Source organism: Alligator mississippiensis, chromosome 10 (genome assembly GCF_030867095.1).
Source record: "Alligator mississippiensis isolate rAllMis1 chromosome 10, rAllMis1, whole genome shotgun sequence".
In the NCBI taxonomy this organism is placed as follows: Eukaryota; Metazoa; Chordata; order Crocodylia; family Alligatoridae; genus Alligator; species Alligator mississippiensis.
Genome location: NC_081833.1, coordinates 33,790,578 through 33,810,924, shown reverse-complemented (window position 1 = coordinate 33,810,924; position 20,347 = coordinate 33,790,578). Strand labels below are relative to the sequence as shown.

Sequence of the window (20,347 nt, the reverse complement as noted above, 5' to 3'; positions counted from 1 at the left end):
ATTGGGTGGGTGTTTAGTCCCCAGTATAATACTATAGTTTTATTACACTTTGTTGCTAATGTTGTTGACTGTACCTGAGGGAGCTGGGGGGAGAGAAAGCAGGAGTCCAAGGGAAGACAGTTGGCACTGTGGTGACACAATAAAGACTGTTTAGAGCAGCATTTTCTACTGTGCTGTTTGGGATGTTGGCGTCCTGATTCACTCCCTCTCTCAAGAGTGAAACCAGGAGCTGAGCAGAAGAAGGAGCTCTCTGAGGCAGGCGTGCTACAGATAGCCAGGGAAGCCTGGGACAAAGAACCAGGGTCTTGAAGCCAGAGGCTTGTCCCTCTAGAAGCCATACCAGGGCTGGCTTCAGGAAGTCCTCCAGGAGAGATACTGGACAAAGTTTTTTGGATAGTCCTAAGGCATAGCTTACCCTGAAAGGGCGTAATTTGTGACAACTGATTCAGATATAATATAGTTTATATAAAGAACAAAAATATTAATTAGGATATAAACCGTTTGGTGCATTCTTATATAAATCTGATATAAATCTAAATAATAAAAGTAATAATAATAGTGATAATAGTAATATGTTCTAGCCCTATTTAGGGCTTGAGTCAAGTAATTGAGTTTTAAAATCTAGGTTCACCTTGGAATCCTTATCCTCCAGACTTGAACTACTATTCTGGCTGAGTAGCTCATCTGAAGATGAACCAAGATAACTGCTTCTTTAAAACTGAGTTTTTAAACCCAGGTAGGAAGTCCTTTCCCCTAACAGGCTGATCACTTTTTCAAGGTCTTTTAAGACTTAGAGAATTTAAGATTAATTTATTTCAAATTTCAATAATATTATTATTTCTTTATGCAAATGATTTATGTGATTTTTATCATTTTAATCATTTGCATGATATGCCTTGTATATACTATTTGGTCACTTACATTTAATTTGAATTTCATAATTTAATTTGCCATTAACCTTTATTTCAATTAATTTTTTTGAGAATTTAATTTTGGTGGGATGGACTCCTCAAATCTTCCTTGGTTCTCAGAATGCCTCTGGGGGTCAACACCCTGCAGGATGGGTGCATAAGTATGAATCCATAGACTGAGCAGTCACAGTAGACTGTGCACTGGCGAGGCACATATGTGCATACCTGAGTTGTAAGCCCTGGAAAAAAATGAGGTAAGGAAACTATCCCATGTTCTAATCCCAATAGCTGAGTGGTTAGGGCACTTGACTAGGTTGCAGAAGACCCATGTCCTATGTACCTGCCACCCCAAGGGTGTTTCTGTATCTCTTTGACTTCCCAGCATAATGTCTTAACTACCATATGACAATTTAGGTATTATTCAGGAATTTCTCCCAAACTTCTTCTGATGCTAAGCCAAAGTCACTTGCATTTAACAACTATTACATAGAGAGCATTGTTTCCACTCCACTGGGAGCAAGGATCCATGCTAGAACTAGGGCTCTCTTCCAGCCACTGTAGCATCCATCTCATCCTAAGACTTTTTTTCTTTTTCCTCGCCCAACGTATTTCCCTTTCTTGGTTGCTCAGGACCTCGTTTGAAAAAGAGTACTGAAAGGGGACTGGATAATACTTAACTTGTGACCTGGTGGTTAAACATTGTGCTAGGAACTACCCAGTTTTGTTCAGTTGTATATTCGTGCCTACAATGAGCACATATGCATACCTGTGTATGTGTGCAGGCACTCAATCTATGCACAAATGCTGGCATATCCACCATGAAGTGGTAATAGAATTGGAACCTGTGCATAAATACCAAAAACACCATTTATATGGATGGCATCTGCACTTTAAGGGCAGCCAGAGAAATAAAATGTCACCCTTGGCCCTCACTTTTGGCCAACTTCTCTCTGAAATTATCAATCTGCAAATGTAAAGGGTGATAATTTGCAAATGAGGCAGGGAATGCAAGGAAGCGAGGGGTTTTGAGTGGGGATAATAGGGGGTAATGGATGGGGTGTGGTGGGACAGGAAGCAGAATGGGGGGAGGGAAATAATGAATAGGAGCAGTGAATAATGCAGAGGTTAGTCACTGTGGAAGTGAGTGGGCTAGAATGGAAAGGGTGTGGGGAAGAAATGAGTTGGGGGTGAACACTGAAGAGGCCGGACTGGGGAGTGAGGAGGAAAGGGTAAATAGTGAGTCATAATATAAAGTGGGGTGAGGGTCAGAATTGTTTAGTTCAGAGGCAGATCTGTGGAGGTGCTATGACTATGTAATGCATGCAGTAAGGTCTTTGCTCTCTCCTACCATGGCTCTTCGCTCTCTGCATCCCTCTTTTTCAAAATCTTAGATCTGCTACTCGTTTAGTAAACATAGTTTACTGACAGAAACAGGAAATGCAAATGGGCAGTCACCATTTGTCTGACCCCCAGCCTGTGCCTTAGGTGGGAGTGGGATGGCATGTTATTTCTAGCACAGGTCACATTCCTACTCTGGCACCTGCTGGCTGAGAAAACCAGTGTTCAATTTTCTTCCCCTAACTGCACACTCCCTCAGTAATACTTTCATTCCCTTAAGCAGTTTCACTTACTCCACGTCACGCTTTCTGATTGTTTTTCCAGAGGCCATGACCTCAGCCACTTTAGAGACGATTGGGTCATAGTTCATACTGGCCACTGCAACCACCTCATCGTTCCTACAGAAAAGAGCAGAAAATTTTAATGGTGTCTTCAGTGGTGATGATGGTCAGTTTTTCTCTCATAAATGGTAAAATACTTGTTGGAATATTTATAACATAACTATCATTTCCCCATCTAGGGAGCCCTCAGTAGTTCTTTGTGTTTGCCATCCTGACTGTGAGCAGTGTACATGATGAAGGAAAGCAGCAGGTCAGTGAGGAACAGGCAGGCAGGGATGAGGAGTGGCCAGGATCTCATGCTATATCCCCCAACACACTCCATAGCACTGCCATTGGTGCCAAGAGGGAAGGAAGATGTGACTGAATCACAGTTTGGGGCTGGTTCTGTGCTGGGGTATCACAACAGTAACTTACTCACTGGTCAAAGCAATAGCTCCCCTGCTTTGGGAGTGGGTGCCAGAGCAAAAATCATCCCAGAGTTCTGGATGCACTAGAATCTACTGACGAACATAAGCAGACTGTTTGAGGTAGAAACGTGTGGGCAAGGAGGACAGAAATTATGTCACGTGGTGGATGTTCCAGAAACAGGAGATCTCACCTGAGCCATGAGAGTTGAACTTTTAAAAGTCCCAACTGAAGAAAAAAAACTTTAGTTTGGGACAGGTCTGTGGTGGAGGCATAGGGGTGCAAGCCCATCGTGGCCCCGAGAGCCGAAGACCCCAGCAGACCCCAATCTCATCCCCAGCACGGAGCTGGGAGGTAAGTGGGGCCTGTGGCAGGAGGGCACTACTTAGGAGCAGAAGGCAGTTGAGAGGAGTTGAGGAGGGTCACCCCTTCCCCTGCCAGCTCCTACTTAGCCCAGCCACTGAGAGAGCTGCACGACTGGAGCTGTGCAAACAGGCATGCTCTGGGCCTTGGCGTGCGAGTTAGTGTATGAGTTTGTGCAGGAGGGTGCATGGAGGGGCTATCAGCAGGCTCTCAAGCCCCGAGTTGTCCCCGGGGGAGTCACACAACATACCCCATGCCTGGTGTGCCCCTGGGCAGCGGGAGCCCCCCTCACTGCGGGATAGACCTCTGGCGCTCGAACTCAGGTAAAGGGGTCAAGGGATTAGAACTCCGCAGCAGTTCAAGAAGCCGGGGAGCCAGGGGACTCCCTGCAGGCAGCTACTCGAGCCTGTCTGCCAGGTTGCAGCAACAGTATCACCTGCTGGAGAAGGCCATGTCCAGGTAATCATACCCACCTGGTCTCCTACTCAAACAAACACCTAGGAGCCATGTGAAAAGGGCCCACCCAGCAATATCGTGATGGGCATGCGCTGCACTCTGAGGCTTCCTGAGCACTGAGGAGGAGGGTAAGACGGAGGCAAAAAAAGTGTCACTTACTTTAGGGTCTCAAAAAAATGGCTAGCTGCTGTTGCCATGGTGTCTGCCCATCCTAGTGGGAAGAAGGTGCTGGGAGCTGGGGGATTTGCAGCCACCCTGTGACTCTCATCACATGTGTCATACACACCCTTTTAAAAATCCTACATCTGCTTATGCACTGGGTTATGGTGAAAGAGTGTTTAATCCACCCTTTTACAAATCCAGAGGCATGAGTTCAAGCACTTGTGTCAGTATGTGGTATCTAAGCACATTAGGAATCAGCATAAAATCATTGAATAGTAGGACTGGAAGGGATCTATAAGGTCATCAAGTCCAGTCCCCTGCCATGGGCAGGAGGTAGTTGGGCTCAAATGAGCTCCTTCTCCTGGTACCTTGGGGATCTCTACCTGGATGGGGTCCATAGTCTCAGCCTCCATGCAGACAGAGCCCTTGACTCCAGGCTACGGAGGCTGCCTGGCACATCAGTTGAATGCTGGGGTACAGGTACTCCCACTTGTGAGATGTGCCCACTGGTGGAGACTCTGGAGGGCCAGGTCAGGGAGCTCCAGGAGGAGGTGAGCAGACTGCAAGCCATAAGGGAACACAAAGAGGATGTTGATGCTTACTGCCAGGCCCTGCATCTAGTGAAGGATGCCACAGAGACCAGGAACAAGAGTGAGATTCAGCAAGATGCCGCTAATGATACAGAGCGCCGATTGGTCACATCAGCCTAAAGCCACAATGTGCGTCAGGCGTTCCACCAATAGCCCTACACAACAATTACACAGCTCTCACACCATCAACGGACAAGGCATTTGCATCCTCCAAACTGAGGACAAGACAGGAACAGCTGCTACCACTGAAGAAGCAATGAAGGGTGATTGTTGTGGGAGAATCCCTGCTGCAAGGAACAGAAGGTGCCATCTGTCGTCCAGACACCATTTGCTCGAGAGGTCTGCTGCCTTCCAGAAGCTAGGATCCAAGCTGTAATGGAAAGGATCCCAAAGCTGGTCCACCCTACAAACCACTACCCTATGCTCCTTGTCCACATAGGTACCAACAACACGGTGAGAAACAACCTCAGGAGAATCATGATTGACTACACTACCATGGGGGCAAAGCTCAAGGAACTAGGAGCACAAGTGGTCTTCTCCTCAATCCTCCCAATTAGAGGCTGTGGTCACCAGAGGGAGGATTGCATTGAAGAAGTCAAGTGAAGGCTTCGGAGATGGTGCCACCATGTTGGTTTTAGATTCCTTGACCTTAGTATCCAGTTTAACGGCACTGGTCTGCATGCAAAAGATGGTATTCACCTCATGGGCAGAGGGAAGAAGCTCTTCTCTACAAGAATCACCGACTTGCTGAGGAGGGCTTTAAATTAGGCAAGCCCGAGGGACTGGGGATAGATTCCACTACTGGGCATAAATCCACTGGCCAAGAAGACCCAGGGGAGGGTATTCATGTAGGGGACATCCAGATGAGTACCAATACCCTGAGACAACTGCAGAGGGACAAAATACCTGAGAAGACTAGGGGTGAACTCAGCTGTCTTTATGGGAACGCCCAAAGCATGGGCAATAAACAGGACAAACTGGCACTCCTTTTGGCAGATGAGGATTTTGACCTCATTGGGCTGACAGAGACCTGGTGGGATGATACATGTGATTGGGTAGTGGATATTGAGGGCTATAGACTCTACAGGAAGGATCAAGTTGGGAAGAAGGGTGGAGGGGTGGTCCTCTTTGTGAAAGAGCAATACCCATCCCTGCAGGTCATGTTTGATTATACGGGGAAGCCCCTTGAGACACTCTGGGCCAAGATACAAGGGGGATCAGGAGAAGGGGACCTAATGGTAGGAGTCTACTCTAGGCCTCTCTACCAAGAAGAGGAGAGTGACCAGGCATTCTCCAGGGAACTGACTGAGGCAGCCAGCACTAAAGACTTGATAGTCATGGGTGACTTCAACTACCTAACATCCGTTGGGAAGAGCATCCAGCCAGTTCCAGCAGGTCAACCAACTTCTTGGCAGCTATAGATGACCTGCTCTTGACACAGGCTGTGGAGGGACTGACTAGGGGTAAAGCCACTCTGGATTTAGTGCTGACCAAAGGGGGAGAACATGGTAGGCAATCTGAAGATTGGAGGTACTCTGGGTGACAGTGATCACAATCTGATCAGATTTACAATCTTCCATAAGACTTGGAATTCTGCCAGCTGAACAGAAGTCCTAGACTTCAGAAGGGCAGACTTTGGTAAACTCAGGAGTCTAGTTAGAAAGGCCCTTTGCAACCAACAACTGGACAATTTGGGAGTTCAGGAATGGTGGTGCTTCCTTAAGGAGGCAATTCTCATCGCTCAAAAAGAGGCCATTCCCATGTGGTCAAAAAGAGGAAAAGGGGCCAAGAGACCCACTTGGATCAACAGGGACATTAGAGAACTTCTCAAAAAGAAAAAAGAAGTGTACATGAAATGGAAAAACAGTGCAGCATCCAGAGAGGAGTACACTCATATGGCCAGGGTTTGCAGGTACGAGACAAGGCAAACCCAGGCATGCATAGAGATCAAGGTGGCAACTGAATTAAAAGACAACAAAAAGTCCTTCTATAGGTACATAGGAAGCAAGAAAAAAAATCAAGCTCCACTGTCAGACCCCTACTGAATATAGAGCAGCAGCCCACAGTTGATCCCCGCAAAAAGGCAAAGCTCCTAAATACTTACTTTGCATCAGTATTCTTGAAATCAGACAGAAACTCATCACCTGTCCAGAGGTCCACAGAATATAGAGAAGACAGCAGTCCACATAAAAATCAGTCTCAAACAGGTTAAAGTACTCTTAGAACATCTGGACGTTTTCAAGTCTTTAGGTTCAGATAACCTGCATCCGAGGGTCTTGAAAAAACTGGCTGACCTCATAGCAGTGCCTCTGGCAAGGCTGTTCGAAGAGTCATGGAACTCAGAAGTGGTCCCGAATGACTGGAAGAGGGCTAATGTGGTACTCATCTTAAAGAAAGGGAAGAGGGATCACCCTGCCAACTATAGACTAGGCAGTTTGACTTTGGTTCTGGGAAAAATCTTTGAAAAAAATTGTCAAGGAGGCCATCAACCAAAAGCTTGTAACTGGTGGGGTTTTAAGGAACAACCAGCACACCTTTGTTGAGGGGAAGTCATGCCTAACAAACCTGGTGTCCTTCTATGACCAGGTAACTAACCAGCTGGATATGGGACATGTGTTTGACATCATCTACCTAGACTTCAGCAAGGCCTTTGATACTGTTTCCCATGAGATTCTCTCAATTAAGTTGGAGGGTACAGGCCTAGATCTGTCTACAGTGAAGTGGGTTGGCAACTGGCTCAGAGGCCATCCTGAAGGCCCGTCAAGAGTGGTGTCCCTTCAGGGATCAGTGCTTGGGCCCGTGCTCTTTAACATCTTTATCAATGACTTGGATGAGGGAGTGTGAAGCACAATGATTAAGTTTGCAGATGACACTAAGCTGTGGGGAAATGTGGGCACATCTGAGGACAGGGTAAGGATCCAGAATGTCTTTGACAGGCTGGTCCTATGGGCTCAATGCAATCAGATGAGGTTCAACAGGGACAAGTGCTGGGTTCTTCATCTGGGTAGGAAGAACGCTTACCATAACTATGCGATGAGTGGTGGTCCCCTGACTGACACTGCATCTGAAAGGGACCTGGGGGTGACAATCAACCAGAGGCTGAATCTGAGCCAACACTGCAATGAAGTTGCCAGCAGGGCAAACAGAACTCTGGCCTGCATCAGCCGATGTGTTGCCAATAGGCCCAGAGAGGTGCTCCTCCCCCTCTATTCGGCAGTGGTGGGACCACAGCTGGAGTACTGTTTCCAGTTCTGGCCACCACACTTCAAGAAGGATGTGGGTAAGCTCAAAAGGGTACAGAGAAAGGCCACCCACATGATCAGGGGCCTGGAGGATAGGCCCTATGAGGAGAGACTGTGGGAACCGGGTTTGTTCAGTCTGAATAAAAGAAGACTGAGAGGTGACTTGATAGCTGCCTACAAGTAAGTCAGTGGTGAACACCAAGATCTAGGGAGCAACTCTTCAGAAAGGCACTCCTTGGGAGGACGAGGACCAATGGGCGCAAGCTAGTTGAGGAAAAATGTAGGCGGGACATACAGAAAAACTTATTTTCCATAAGGGTATCTAGAATCTGGAACACACTCCCAGCAGAGGTGGTGCAGTTGCCATCCCCGAAGTGTTTAAGAAGAGGCTGGACAAGCACTATGTTGAACTCATTTGAGCCCAATTACCTCCTGCCCATGGCAGGGGACTGGACTTGATGACCTTACAGGTCCCTTCTGGTCCTACTATTCTGTGATTCTATGATGATTCCTAATGTGATACCACATACTGACACAAGTGCTTGAACTCATGCCTCTGGATTTGTAAAAGTTCTGTCCCCCAGGCCATGAGACACAGGCATGACCTATCAAGTAGCAAGAGGCTGTGACCCCTTTAACAACTTGTCCCACCACCCTTGGCCAATTGGTAGGGGTCTCAGCGATGTTAGCCCTCCCAGAGAATGGTGTCAAACCAATCAGAGCATGTATAGGGGTGGGACCTAGACTAGAAGCCCCCAACTGCCTGTTTTCTAAATCCTGTTGGGAAACCCTCCAAACCAGACCGTGTGTTTTCTGAGACCACGCAAATGCAGATAGAAACACATTCTTGCTCTACAGCAGTAAGATCCTCCATTCTTGCTTTACTACCAAGGCTTGCCAGACAACTGCTGAGAAAATGCTACCATAGTGATGGTGTTGAGGAGGGAGAGATTAGGGAGAGTAGCCCTCTAAGCCAACAGTTGCCCGAGATGCTTGAACCTAGGCAGGAGACACATGCACGAATGCAGCAGGCTGGTAAGCCTGACGCCCAGACTCCCAGAGCAGATGCTGAGGATTCAGAAGAGAGGAGCCTTGTGCTGACCCTGAGTAGAAAGAAGATATCTATGAGGGAGCAGAGACAATGGTGAGAGGCTTGAACGATGGATGTGGGGTTCTTAGGGGTTTGGTGATGGGGTTTTGGGGGGCCATCATGGGGTAGGAATTAGCTATGAGCTGCCTAAACGGTGCCTAACTAGAACTTTTAATCTGAAATTCCTCTGCAACTAGAGGAAGCCTTTCTAATGACTCCAGAAAGACACCAGTCATCCTGTAAGCCTGGTACCAGAGAAGAGAAGCAGTTTTTGTGAAGAACAGAAGCCCAGCATTTCAGAAGAAGATGATGATACTATGGCTTTTAAAAGAAAGTTAGGAATAGAAGTAACTGAGCCTTCCTCACACCAAGAACGTAAAAGTCTCATGAAAGCTCTTATGAGTGTTTCTTTTTTATGGCATCCTTAAATATTGCTTGAGAAAGAGGCTTTTTGACAACTGTATGGGGTGTCTCCTAGGTGCACCAGGACAACTGGGGGGTGGACCTGATGATCCTTCAGGGTCCCTTTCAACCCTATGATCCTATGATTCTATGAACTGGCAGCCAACCCTTCACGGCCGACACAGGGCTGCAATAGGTTAGGCCAGGGGTTGGGAACCCCTGGCTTAACCTATTGCAACAACAGCAACTAAAACATTTTCTATACACAGCTCAGCCCAGATCTCTCAATTTGTCTGGTTTATACGCTCATCTGACTAGTTCACACAGTCATGGCTTTGTTACCCTAGTGCATCTAGGACAGTGTCCCCATCCACATGCCCAGCTCTGCAGACAAGCAGCGGTGGCGGTACGAGGTGGTGGCAGCTGCTGTGTGCAAAACCCCTCTGCCCCTGCTAGCTGGCCAGATGGCACGCAGTAGTCACCACCACCATCCCGCGCTGCTGCTGCCGCTTGTCTAAGGAGCCGTGCCCACAGACCAGGGGGGGGATAGCTCCATGGGCATGGCTCTGCGGTGTCAGCGGCAGCGCAGGGAGGTTTCACATGCAGTGGCCACCACTGTGGACATGGCTCCACAGGCAAGTGGCAGAGGTGGCGGCTGCTGCTTGTGAGCCCCCCTCCGACCCCCAAAGCCACCATCCCTTGCCACCACTGTGGAGCCATGTCCATGGAGTCATGTAGCCAGCTGCAGGGCAGCAGTGGCAGTGCAGTGGTGGGCGCCACATGCAAGCTCCCTAACCCCATCTCCTGGCCAGCTGGCCAGGTGACGTGTGAGGCCTACATGCAGTGGCCACCACCACACCGCGCCCTACGCTGCTTGCCCACAAAGCTGTGTGGCCAGCCATGAGAAGGCAGCCTGGGGCATGGCATCGGCAGCCTCCATATGCAAACCCCCCGTCAGGCCAGCTGGCATGTGTGTGGCCTGCAGAGGGGCACCCCTACCCTCACCCCCCGGCCCTGCTCCTGGGAGTGGGCTGAGGTGTGGGGCAGGGAAGCACTGTGGTGTTGTCTCAGGCTGGCAGTGCCCCCTGCTGCCTCATTCCCCAGCCACTTTCCCCAGCCCTGACCCACAGCCCCCAAGTCCCACTTACCTCCAGGCTCCAGGGGTGAAGGACGAAAGGCAAGCCTGAGCCTGAGCCCAGCTGTGGCTGACTCAGAGGCTCAGGCCCTGCCTTCCCCCTCTCCCTCCTCCTCCAGGCAGGGCTGGGGGTTTCCTGCCCTTTCTGAAATCAGCTCTTGCAAGCTGGAACTCTGCCGGCCTGCAAGATCTCTTTGCAAAAGCAGAGCATCCACAGATTTCTCTGCCAAAAGGGGAAATCCGCGTTTTCTCCAATAAAAACAGGGAACCCATGGTTTTCTCTGTCTTTCTGTGGGAAACAGAAAACCCAGATCCCTGCTTATCACATATGATTAGGAGTGAGAGGGAACAGAATGGCATGTTCTGACAACAGGCCAATTCGCATAATAAACTTAGTCAGCTGGCATAAGTTACAGCAGCCCTAAACTTATGCTTAAGCAAATACTAAATGACTGCTCAGTAACCAGTGTTACTGTGCAGTCCTGATACTGCAAGGTTATTTTTAGCTGCTACTATGCAGTAGCAATGAGCTACTGTGCAGTAGCATGGGCGTCATGGTTCATGCCTGTCAACACTACCTTGCTGCAGCAACGAGCTACAGTACCATAGCTCATTGCTATGGGAATGTAGTGTCTCATTTATATGCACTCATTTTGTTATAGTTTCATAGAGATTAAGTCCAGAAGGAACAATCAATTCATCTAGTCTGAGTTTCTATACAGGATAGACCATTAGATTTCACATAAATACCTTATACCACCCCTAAAGACTTTATATTAGACCAAATATTTTGGTCCTGAACCTGAAAAGTATGCCATATGCAGAAAACAGCCAAGACCAAGGAGTCACCCATGCCTGAGGCCCCTATTGTGGAAGAAATAATTAACTGATATGATCTGAGCAGGTAAACCAAGGCCCATGGTATAGAGGAAAAAATAAAGCTCCCTCCACATCCTGCCAGTCTCACCAGTTGGAAGCTGCATCCTGATTTGAAATCTTGCAAACAGTGGGCACATCTACACATGCAATTAATGCTGTAAAGGCTTACTCTGCAGTAAAATACTGCATAGTGAGCCTTACTGTGCAGTGAGCCTTTCCAGTGAGCACATGTACACATGCTCCCTGTTGGGAGCAAATGTGCTCTCATCGTGAGCAACCCTATACACGGCTGCTCCAAACCTGCTCTGGCCCCCTGCAACAACCAGGGGGAACTCCCCCTGAGTGCTAGCCCAGGGGCTAGCAGAGATCTCAGGGCCAGGAGAGCAACTGCATGGGGCCAAGAGAGCTCTGCTGGCTGCAGCAGCAGTTGTCTCCTGGCCACGTGTATATCAGGATGGGTCCTGATGTGCAGGGGGCTGAGACAGCAGCTGCTGCAGATCTCTCTTGGCACCCTGCACATGGAGACAAGCCCAGTGACCAGTGCGGTTTCTCCACCCAGCCTGGATCTGGCCAGGAATGGTCTCATTCTGGGGCAGGTCCCAGTTAGCTTCAGGCTGTCCAGGGCTTTCCCCAGAAGGGACAGTTCCTGGATGGCCCCAGGCTGCTTGGGGAACTCTTGCATAGCCCAGAACTGGGTGGGACCTGCCCCAAAATTAAGACAGTTCCTGGCCAGCCCTGGACTGTGTGGGGAATCAGATAGCTCCTGAGTCCTGGCGCTGCTTAAAGGGCTCTCAGCCAATGGGAAAAGCTTCTTTTATCACTCCTTTTCTTACAGACAAAGGATGCATCTACACTTTCATTAAAGTTCCATAATTATGGTGCATTAAGTTTAGAACCTGTACTCACAGGTACTGTTGCCAGCCTTGCCCTTTTTCAAGGGGCCTAGGCTAAGCTGCAGAAGTACTGCTAAGCAGCAGGCCCAAAGTCTGTTTCTGAGCAACCACAGTGTGAACCTTCACAGATGTGACAAGTAACTTGGTCAGCAAGCAAAGGAAATCATTCAACACAATTAAACAAAGCATAAAAACTAAAAGGAGATAAGAGAAGACCATACATTAACTAATCCATAGACAATATATCATAGCTTAATCTTAAAGTGGTAGTAGTAGTGATTGATGTAACCAAATGTATAAGATGTTATTTTGCTATAATAGCTATATTTTTGTTAAAATGATTTTGTTTTGTTAAAACAAAAACAGCCTGTCAGAGAAGACCATAAAGTAAGGTAAAGAAGAAACAGAAACATAATTTCACAATGGGAAAGAAAAAGAGATAAGAAATCCTCCCTCTTTCCCAAGGATATAAATCTGAACTAATTGTCACCTTCCAAATCCACAAGAGATCTGGTTCAGTCCACTTCCAAAAGTTTCAGTAAAACAAAGAAATTTAAATAAAACCAATCACAGGTCATTTATTAAAATATTAAAACTAGCCATGTATAAATATTGGCATAGGCTGGAGGGAAATTTGGAGAACTCAGCAAATTCAAGAAGACCTGCTGCCAATCTGTGTGCCACTCTCCTCCCACCTCTTGAGTCTCTCCAGCTGGAATAGTTGAGAACCTATGTCGTACTGTTTTGGGTAGCCAGATAGACTGTAGAATAAAGGTTTGTTCTCATGTTTTAAGGTGCAAGCAAATAAAAGGTTTGGCTGTAGACCTGTTTCTGCCTCTTTTATCAGTAGCCTACCCAAAAGGTTATCTGTAATCTAGGTAAAAGTACAAAGCAGCAACCCATGTGCTGTTCCTATATTAGGTGGACCACATGGGGCTAAATTCTGTTTCACCTCTATGTCTCTAAGGGCCCCTCTACATGTGCAGGTACAGACATGAAGGGATATGATGCACAATCCAGACAATTGGCTTCCTGCCATACTACATGTATGACAGGAGGTGCGACGGTAGGATCAAGCTTCAGATCCCATTATGTCTTATTACCCCCACACCAGCAAGAAGCAGGCTCCTGGGGCTGGGAGTAGCTGGGACACTGGGTCAGTTGTGGTCTTGGAGCCAGAGGGGTGCCTGGAGCATCTCAATGGCTGGGACATTGTGTCAATTGGGAGCTCCCAGGCCCAGGGGTGTACATAGCACCCCCCCCAGCTGGGAGCTCCAATCAGCTGACAGGGCTCCCAGCCACAGGGCCCCTGGGCACGCATTCAATTAATGGTGTGATAAGAAGCAGCTACAATGTTATTATACATATTTTATGGAATAACTTTGTAGCTAATTTCCCTTTTTATCATACCATGAATTGATTGCATGTGTGGCTGGGTGACCACTTAGGACGTGATTAACTAGTTACGCCTGAAGTGTAACATGCAGATGGGGCCTAAGTGGCACTTACATTGGAACATAATTGCAGTTTTTGGCACTTGCACACAGCTTGGATTCTATTTCTACTCTTGTCCTCCCACTTCTGGCTGCCTTGTGAGCCAGCTTCAAGAGGAGGGCTGGAACATACTCCTGGGAGGGGGCGGGGTCTAGATTGAACCTGAATTTCCCCCTGCCCAGGCAAATGCTTAATACCTAGGCTACTGGTTTACAAGAAAGGAGTGCCCTTCTTTTTGTCCATCATTCACTAATTGTGGTTTTCTGAAATTAAAGTTCTAGGTCTTAGCTGGCCTTGTGATCATAGCTGGGTGATTGTATTCTACCTCAGAGCCCTGTATGGCTAGAATTCAGGCTTTGCAGGGAAGGCAAGCCAAGGGCAAATATACCTATGAATGCACAAACAAAATCCAAATTACTAAAAATTATATTTATGTGGCTACATAAGTGCTACTTAGGCATACAGAGATGAAGTAGGAGCTAACCTTCAGCCTTTTACTCTCAATTGTATAGAGTCCATGCTTAGTGCATCCAGAAACTATTGAGCCGTGCATTCAGTTGGGCATAATTAATGTGTCTGTGGAGAGGAGAACTGTGCATTATGCTAAATGCACCATGTACATCCAAGAGGCACCAAGCTGAGCATGCCAGGCATACTCCATCCCAAAACTCTGAGAACTCAGTAGTCTTGAACATCCCTAGAGGTCCTGAATAGCAATAAACACTGTGCAGTGCAAACTGCACCTAGTGCACTCATGCAGCACTGGCCTCAAATCTTCTCCTTTTTCAAAAGTGTTTTTTTATTAATGCACAGCAACCTGAACACTTGAAGAGGAGTAAAACTGGTGGATAGTAATGATAGCAGAGATTTTGAAATCTGCTTATCAGAGCAATCACTAATATAAATATGTGCTGGGACTTCTCAAAGGGAAAAGAAACACTTACCTAGTAAAAAATGCTGCAAACTTTAGGTCATCTAAGTCTCCTTGAATGATGACATCATCATATCCTTCCCCATGGCCTGAAAATAGGAATGATGTCAAAGTAACGAAGGCTGCAATTCATTGAACATTACATAAACAAGCACATAACAACTGCTCTGCTCCAACTGATGAAAAATAATGGTATAATTTATTTGTCTTTCAAAAAAAGGTGCAATTTTTTTACTCTGCAATCTATAAAGGATGTGGAGAAGCTTGAGAGAGTCCAGAGAAGAGCCACGCGCCTGATCAGAGGTCAGGGAAGCAGACCCTACGATGACAGGCTGAGAGCCCTGGGGCTCTTTAGCCTGGAAAAGCACAGGCTCAGGGGTGATCTGATGGCCACCTATAAAAGTTTATCAGGGGTGACCACCAGTATCTGGGGGAAAGTTTGTTCACCAGAGCGCCCCAAGGGATGACAACTAGGTCGAATGGTCATAAACTACTACAAGACCGTTTCAGGCTGGACATAAGGAAGAATTTCTTTACTGTCCGAGCCCCCAAGGTCTGGAACAGCCTGCCATAGGAGGTGGTTCAAGCACCTACATTGAACACCTTCAGGAGCAAACTGGATGCTTATCTTGCTGGGATCCTATGACCCCAGCTGACGTCCTGCCCTTTGGGCAGGGGGCTGGACACGATGATCTTCCGAGGTGCCTTCCAGCCCTAATGTCTATGAAATCTATGAAATCTATGCAAAAAAGACGGTGTATTATACAATGAAAAAGAAGTACAATCTGAACTGGCATTTCTAATTTTGCTCAGTACAGATCTGTGGCTTTCCCATCTCTATTTTTTATCTGCATTGTTTTGGCTTAGTCAAAGAGACAAAAATTTAAAAAACCTCACAAAAACCCTCAAAAACAAGGGGAGAATCACTGCATCAAAAGAATTAAATAATAATTACCGTATTTAGTAGAATAGAAGACAAGGTTCTATTTCTGCCTCTCCACCTCCCATTCAGCATGGGGAAAAAGGCTTGTCCTCTTATATTCACATACGTAGCAGAGAGGGGAGCAGGCAACTGTGGCAGCTCTGACACTGTCCCTGAGCCCACATCAGGGCCAGAGTCAGACACCCAGAAGCCTCCTGCTTCCCTCCCATCCAATTCTCCTCTACAGCTTCTGACCCCCTGCCTATCCTCTTTTCTCCACCTTACTGTCAGGTATAACTTGGCTATGACTCAGTCTGGGGTGTCTCCTGGGTGTGGAGCACATCCTTCCCACTGCTGCATGGCCAGGCAAGGGCTGAGTTTCCATGTGCTGTGCTCCAGGACAGAGCAGCCCAAGCAGCATCTGACAGTAAAGGGCTGGCGGGGGAGGAGAAGAGGCAAAAACTGGGGAGTGGGATGGGAGGGTAGGGAGGGGGGACAGGGACAGGCAGAGACTGGGAGGAATGGAGAAAGAGGTAGAGGCTGTGGGGAGCTGGGGGTAGGGAGGTGCAGGTGGCAGGGGGACAGGAAGGCTGCAGGGGGAAGAAGTGGATGGGGAAGACAGGGATAGGGGCCACTGCTGTCCCACCCCACCCAGCCACTGCTTTCCCTGCTGTAGTAGTGTGGGGGATCCAAGACAACCCTCCAATACTTATATTCTATACCTGAAAAATTATAAGAAATTTCTAAATTTTCCATATATAAAATCTAATTATTGGGAGGTTGTCTTCTATTCAGGGTTGTCTTCTATTCAAGTATATACTGTATTTGAGAGGGGAGAGTGTTCATCATGCAATATCCTTGTCTCTGCTTGACCTGATTTGCTGTGGGGTTGTCAGTCTTCCAGGATGGATTTATGGTTCTATAAAAAGTATGTCACCTCTCCACATTTGATGCAGGATTGCCCTTCCCTACATGTTTGGACTAGCTATTACTCATTTCCCACAGGCAGATTACAGGTTCACTTATCTTTCCAATGCAAAATCAGGTGTCATTCATTCCCCCCTTTACATAGTTTCAAACAGGGAGGACTAAGTCTCTCCTACTGTGTCTATTTCAGACATTGCCCCCTGCTCCACTCCTCAATTGGGTTCAACTCTGTCCCTCTCACCACTGGCACTTTTGGAGTTTGTTCCTCACTGGGCACATCTACATGTGCATTAATGTGCCTTTTCTAATGCACATTAAATTTAGTACCTCCAATGTGAAGTTTTAAGTTAATGTGCATTAGGCTGTGCGCAGTAGCACATTTGTATGCTTTTTTAGGGAAGCTTAATGTGCACTAGACTCTTTTACTGTATATTAGCATAATGTCATGGTTTTTTACCTGATACTTTAATGTGCAGTAAAACAGTCTACTGCTTTTGCACAGCCCTACTGTCTAGTTCAAACTGCTTCCTTACTCTTTAGGCATATATTATTCTTTTCTTACCTGCATACCGTATGCTGTTTCCAAACATGGCAGTCCATAGATAAGGGATTGTGCTGATCTCTGTGCCATGAGCCAACATATTCAGAGCTGCTATGCGACCTGGAAAACAGGAGGGAAGAAAGTGAGGAGATCTTTCCATCCATGGTGTTTGGGTGGATCATTAGCACTGAGAATCTTAGGGCCTTTTGATAATGACTCCGCTAGTCACAGTGGACACCAACACCATCACCTGGGGTGGGGAGAGGCAACAAGACCCACAGACAGGGGAGGACAGCTGAAATTTTATGGGACATTAGAAATTACACAATGGAAATAACACAACATGAAAAAGAAAGAAGCCAAACTCAACAGTGACATATATTTTCTAAGCCTATGCAAGAAACACAACATTATTCCCCAAGGACTAAACATCTACAGTCCTCTGACTACTACACACAATTCCAAATATGCTTCACAATTATGCAGGAGATCTTCAGAGAAACTTAGAAAATATCTTCTTCACCTAACCTACTCCAGAAGAGATCAACTCAAAAAGGACATCACCGCATGCTACAACAGTTTAACCTTCATATATTCCCATGGGGTAATTTCCTACCCCAGACACATATTTTGTGCAGTATCTTAAAGTTAATTAATTCTAAAAAAAATTCTTTTTTAGGACATTGTTACTGGCATCGCAATGCACAATATCCCCAAAGAAGAGCCAACTTACGTGAATGGCTTGCTCTCTGTGGATGAAAAAATGCCCAGGGTAACTTGTTACCCCAGACATTAATGTGCTTTTCCATAAGAGGTAACAACTTACCTCAAAACCCATGTTAATTTATGCATAAATGACAGGCCTAGACCTGTTTGGCCACTTTGGGTGGATGCATCTGAAAGGTCAGCATTCATTCACATCTCATTTATGTCCACTTCAGGTATTTATGGTAACTAATGGATGGCCATCCTCCACTCTGCTTTTGCAGAAGATGTGGTAATCCCTTTTGCTAACCACTTTGTTTGCAGGCTGCAAGATCATCAAAACACCCTGCCCTTTGCCAACCCCCCCCCAAAACAACCCCAAAACAAACCCTTTGTCATACTCAAATCCACCTCTGCTTTCTTTTCTCATGGCAAAACTCCATCTCACCTGCCCCTTTCATAACACACAAGCTAGTTTGCCCTGCCTTTGTTGGAAGTGAAGAAAAGGAGCAAAGGGACAGCAGAGAAGAAATAGAACAACATCATACTGCAATACAGCGTACTCTATGGAGTCCCCTTCAATGGTAAGGGCTTGGCAACACCCATGTCCCTTTTACCTGCTCTCAATAAGCTCCTGCATGTTTGGTTTCCAAACAGCATCCACCCATATCTGGCTTGCTTGCAAAGGGTGGATGCTGGTCTCTGGCTTCTGTGCCCAGGAGGAGAGGATGCTACCTGCACTGCCATAGAGCAGGGCGGAATTGCTTCTGTGACAGCATAGGTGGACAGGCTTGTCTTTGATTGTTATTTATATATATTCAGCAGTAATCTTTTTTTTTTCTGTAGTCAAGGATGAGAAGGCAGTGCATACGCAGTGCTGAAGCCTGTCTTGCACAGGTAACTGGGGATGACAGCAACACATCCACTGATAAAATCTTATCCCAAGGCAGTGAGGATGCTGACTTTGTTCCAGACATGGCAGGCTGTTCAGAGCAAAAAAACCATGTGTCTATGGAAGCTTTATTCAGCTCAGATGAGAAGGAGCTTGTGCCCCAAGCAGAAGTGATGCCAACACTTCCAGTGGGAAAGGGAAGAGAACCAGTCTGGGGCTGCTGCAAAAGACCGAGGAGAGCTACAGCAGGACATGGAGCAAAACCACTGCCACCACCCCCAGAAAACATTGCAGATAATGACGCCTTTCAAGGAAGTAATGGCAGAGTGTGGGAAAAAAGTCCACAGCTAATACATCATTGGAGAACATCCAAGGGCATAGTCCATGAAAGTGCTGGGCCAACAAAAGAAAGTAATAAAGGCACAGTAGTGGAAATGTTCCACCTGTTTCTCCCATGAGATATCCTGACTGTTATCATAAGAGAAACAATCAGAAGCAGAAAGAAGATTCAGGGAGTGGAATGATAGCCATCCTGAAAATAGAAAGGAGTGGAAAAAGCTGAATGAAACAGAGCTGAAAACCTACACTGGCCTCCTATTGCTGAGTGGTCTATACCATGGTGGTCACGAGGCACTGGAGGAATTGTGGGAGTATGGCAGGGCACTGTTTGTGCCTGCCATTTTAAGGGCCTGAGACAGCAGCTGACAGGTGCCTGATTAGGGCAGCCATTTTAGATTTCAGGGCTGCCCATATAAACAGGGCATTTTGCTGCTGGGAGGTCAGGCAACAACATTGCCTGGCTGCAGGTATCATCTGGAGGTCAGGGAGGAGCTGTAGGGGATGGTCAGGAGGCTCCTGGTCCTGGGCATGACCTAAAACTGCAACCTGCCAGGAGTGGGTGGCCTGGTGGGGCTCCCAGTGGCACAGGAGCCTGCAGGAAATGCCAGGCCAGTTACCACCCCGGTGAAAGGTGGGTCGGGGCGCCTTAACCCCTAGCCCCCACAACTGGGTGGGTTACCCCTTTTTTAGGGTCTGGAGGGTGGACCCTCAGAGAAAGAGAGTGAGGCCATAGACTCACGCCTGTCTGGACTTCCCTTGACTGGTCAATGCTGGGGCCAGGACCGGAAGGATCCAAGGGCCAGGGGCCTACTGCGAGGAATGCCCAAGAGCTGAGGGCCTGGGGTTCTGGCTGGCCTGGAGGAGGGCCAGGGCTAGTGAGTCAAAGGTCCTGGGGGGACCACACCCAGAAGGGGAAGCAGTTCAGGGAGCTATGCTGCCCAGGATGAAGGCGGGTTAGGCTGCTGGAATGGAGGGATCATAGAGGGGTTCAGCACTAGGTTTATGGGACCCAGCATGGGGCCGGTGATTGTGAGAACATCTGGATGCCATCTGCAAGGCTTGGGCTGCAGTGTAAGGGAGGAACGGAGCTGCAGATAGCACCCCCTGGCATCAGGGCAAAAAAATGGGCAGCCTCCCGCTTAATTGACATTAATTAATTAATTACCAACAAGGCGTGGCATGCGAGAAGGCGGGCAGTTAGCCCAGAAACAGGTGGGCGGGCCACAGTGAGATCGGCCCCGAGAAGGCCCCCTGTTACAGGGAGCAATGTACCAGCTGTCCTTGCTTCCGTGCCCACCATGAGTTTAAAATGATTCCATCAAATCACCAACTACCTGAGATTTGACAACAAACTGACACGTGAGGAAAGGAGCGCTGTGAACAAGCGTA

The 20,347-nt window shown here is 47.4% G+C and overlaps 1 protein-coding gene across 1 annotated transcript in view; it reads right to left on the bottom strand.

The window, feature by feature from the left end:
• The window catches only part of AIFM3 (apoptosis inducing factor mitochondria associated 3), a 280,485-nt gene that overhangs the window by 21,329 nt on the left and 238,809 nt on the right, over positions 1 to 20,347 (bottom strand). The window contains exons 17-19 of the mRNA XM_059713630.1: positions 17,044 to 17,142; positions 14,646 to 14,721; positions 2,543 to 2,647 (exon numbers count right to left, since the gene is read on the bottom strand). Coding sequence (XP_059569613.1) covers positions 2,543 to 2,647; positions 14,646 to 14,721; positions 17,044 to 17,142 — 280 coding nt within the window. The remainder of the gene's footprint in view (positions 1 to 2,542; positions 2,648 to 14,645; positions 14,722 to 17,043; positions 17,143 to 20,347) is intronic.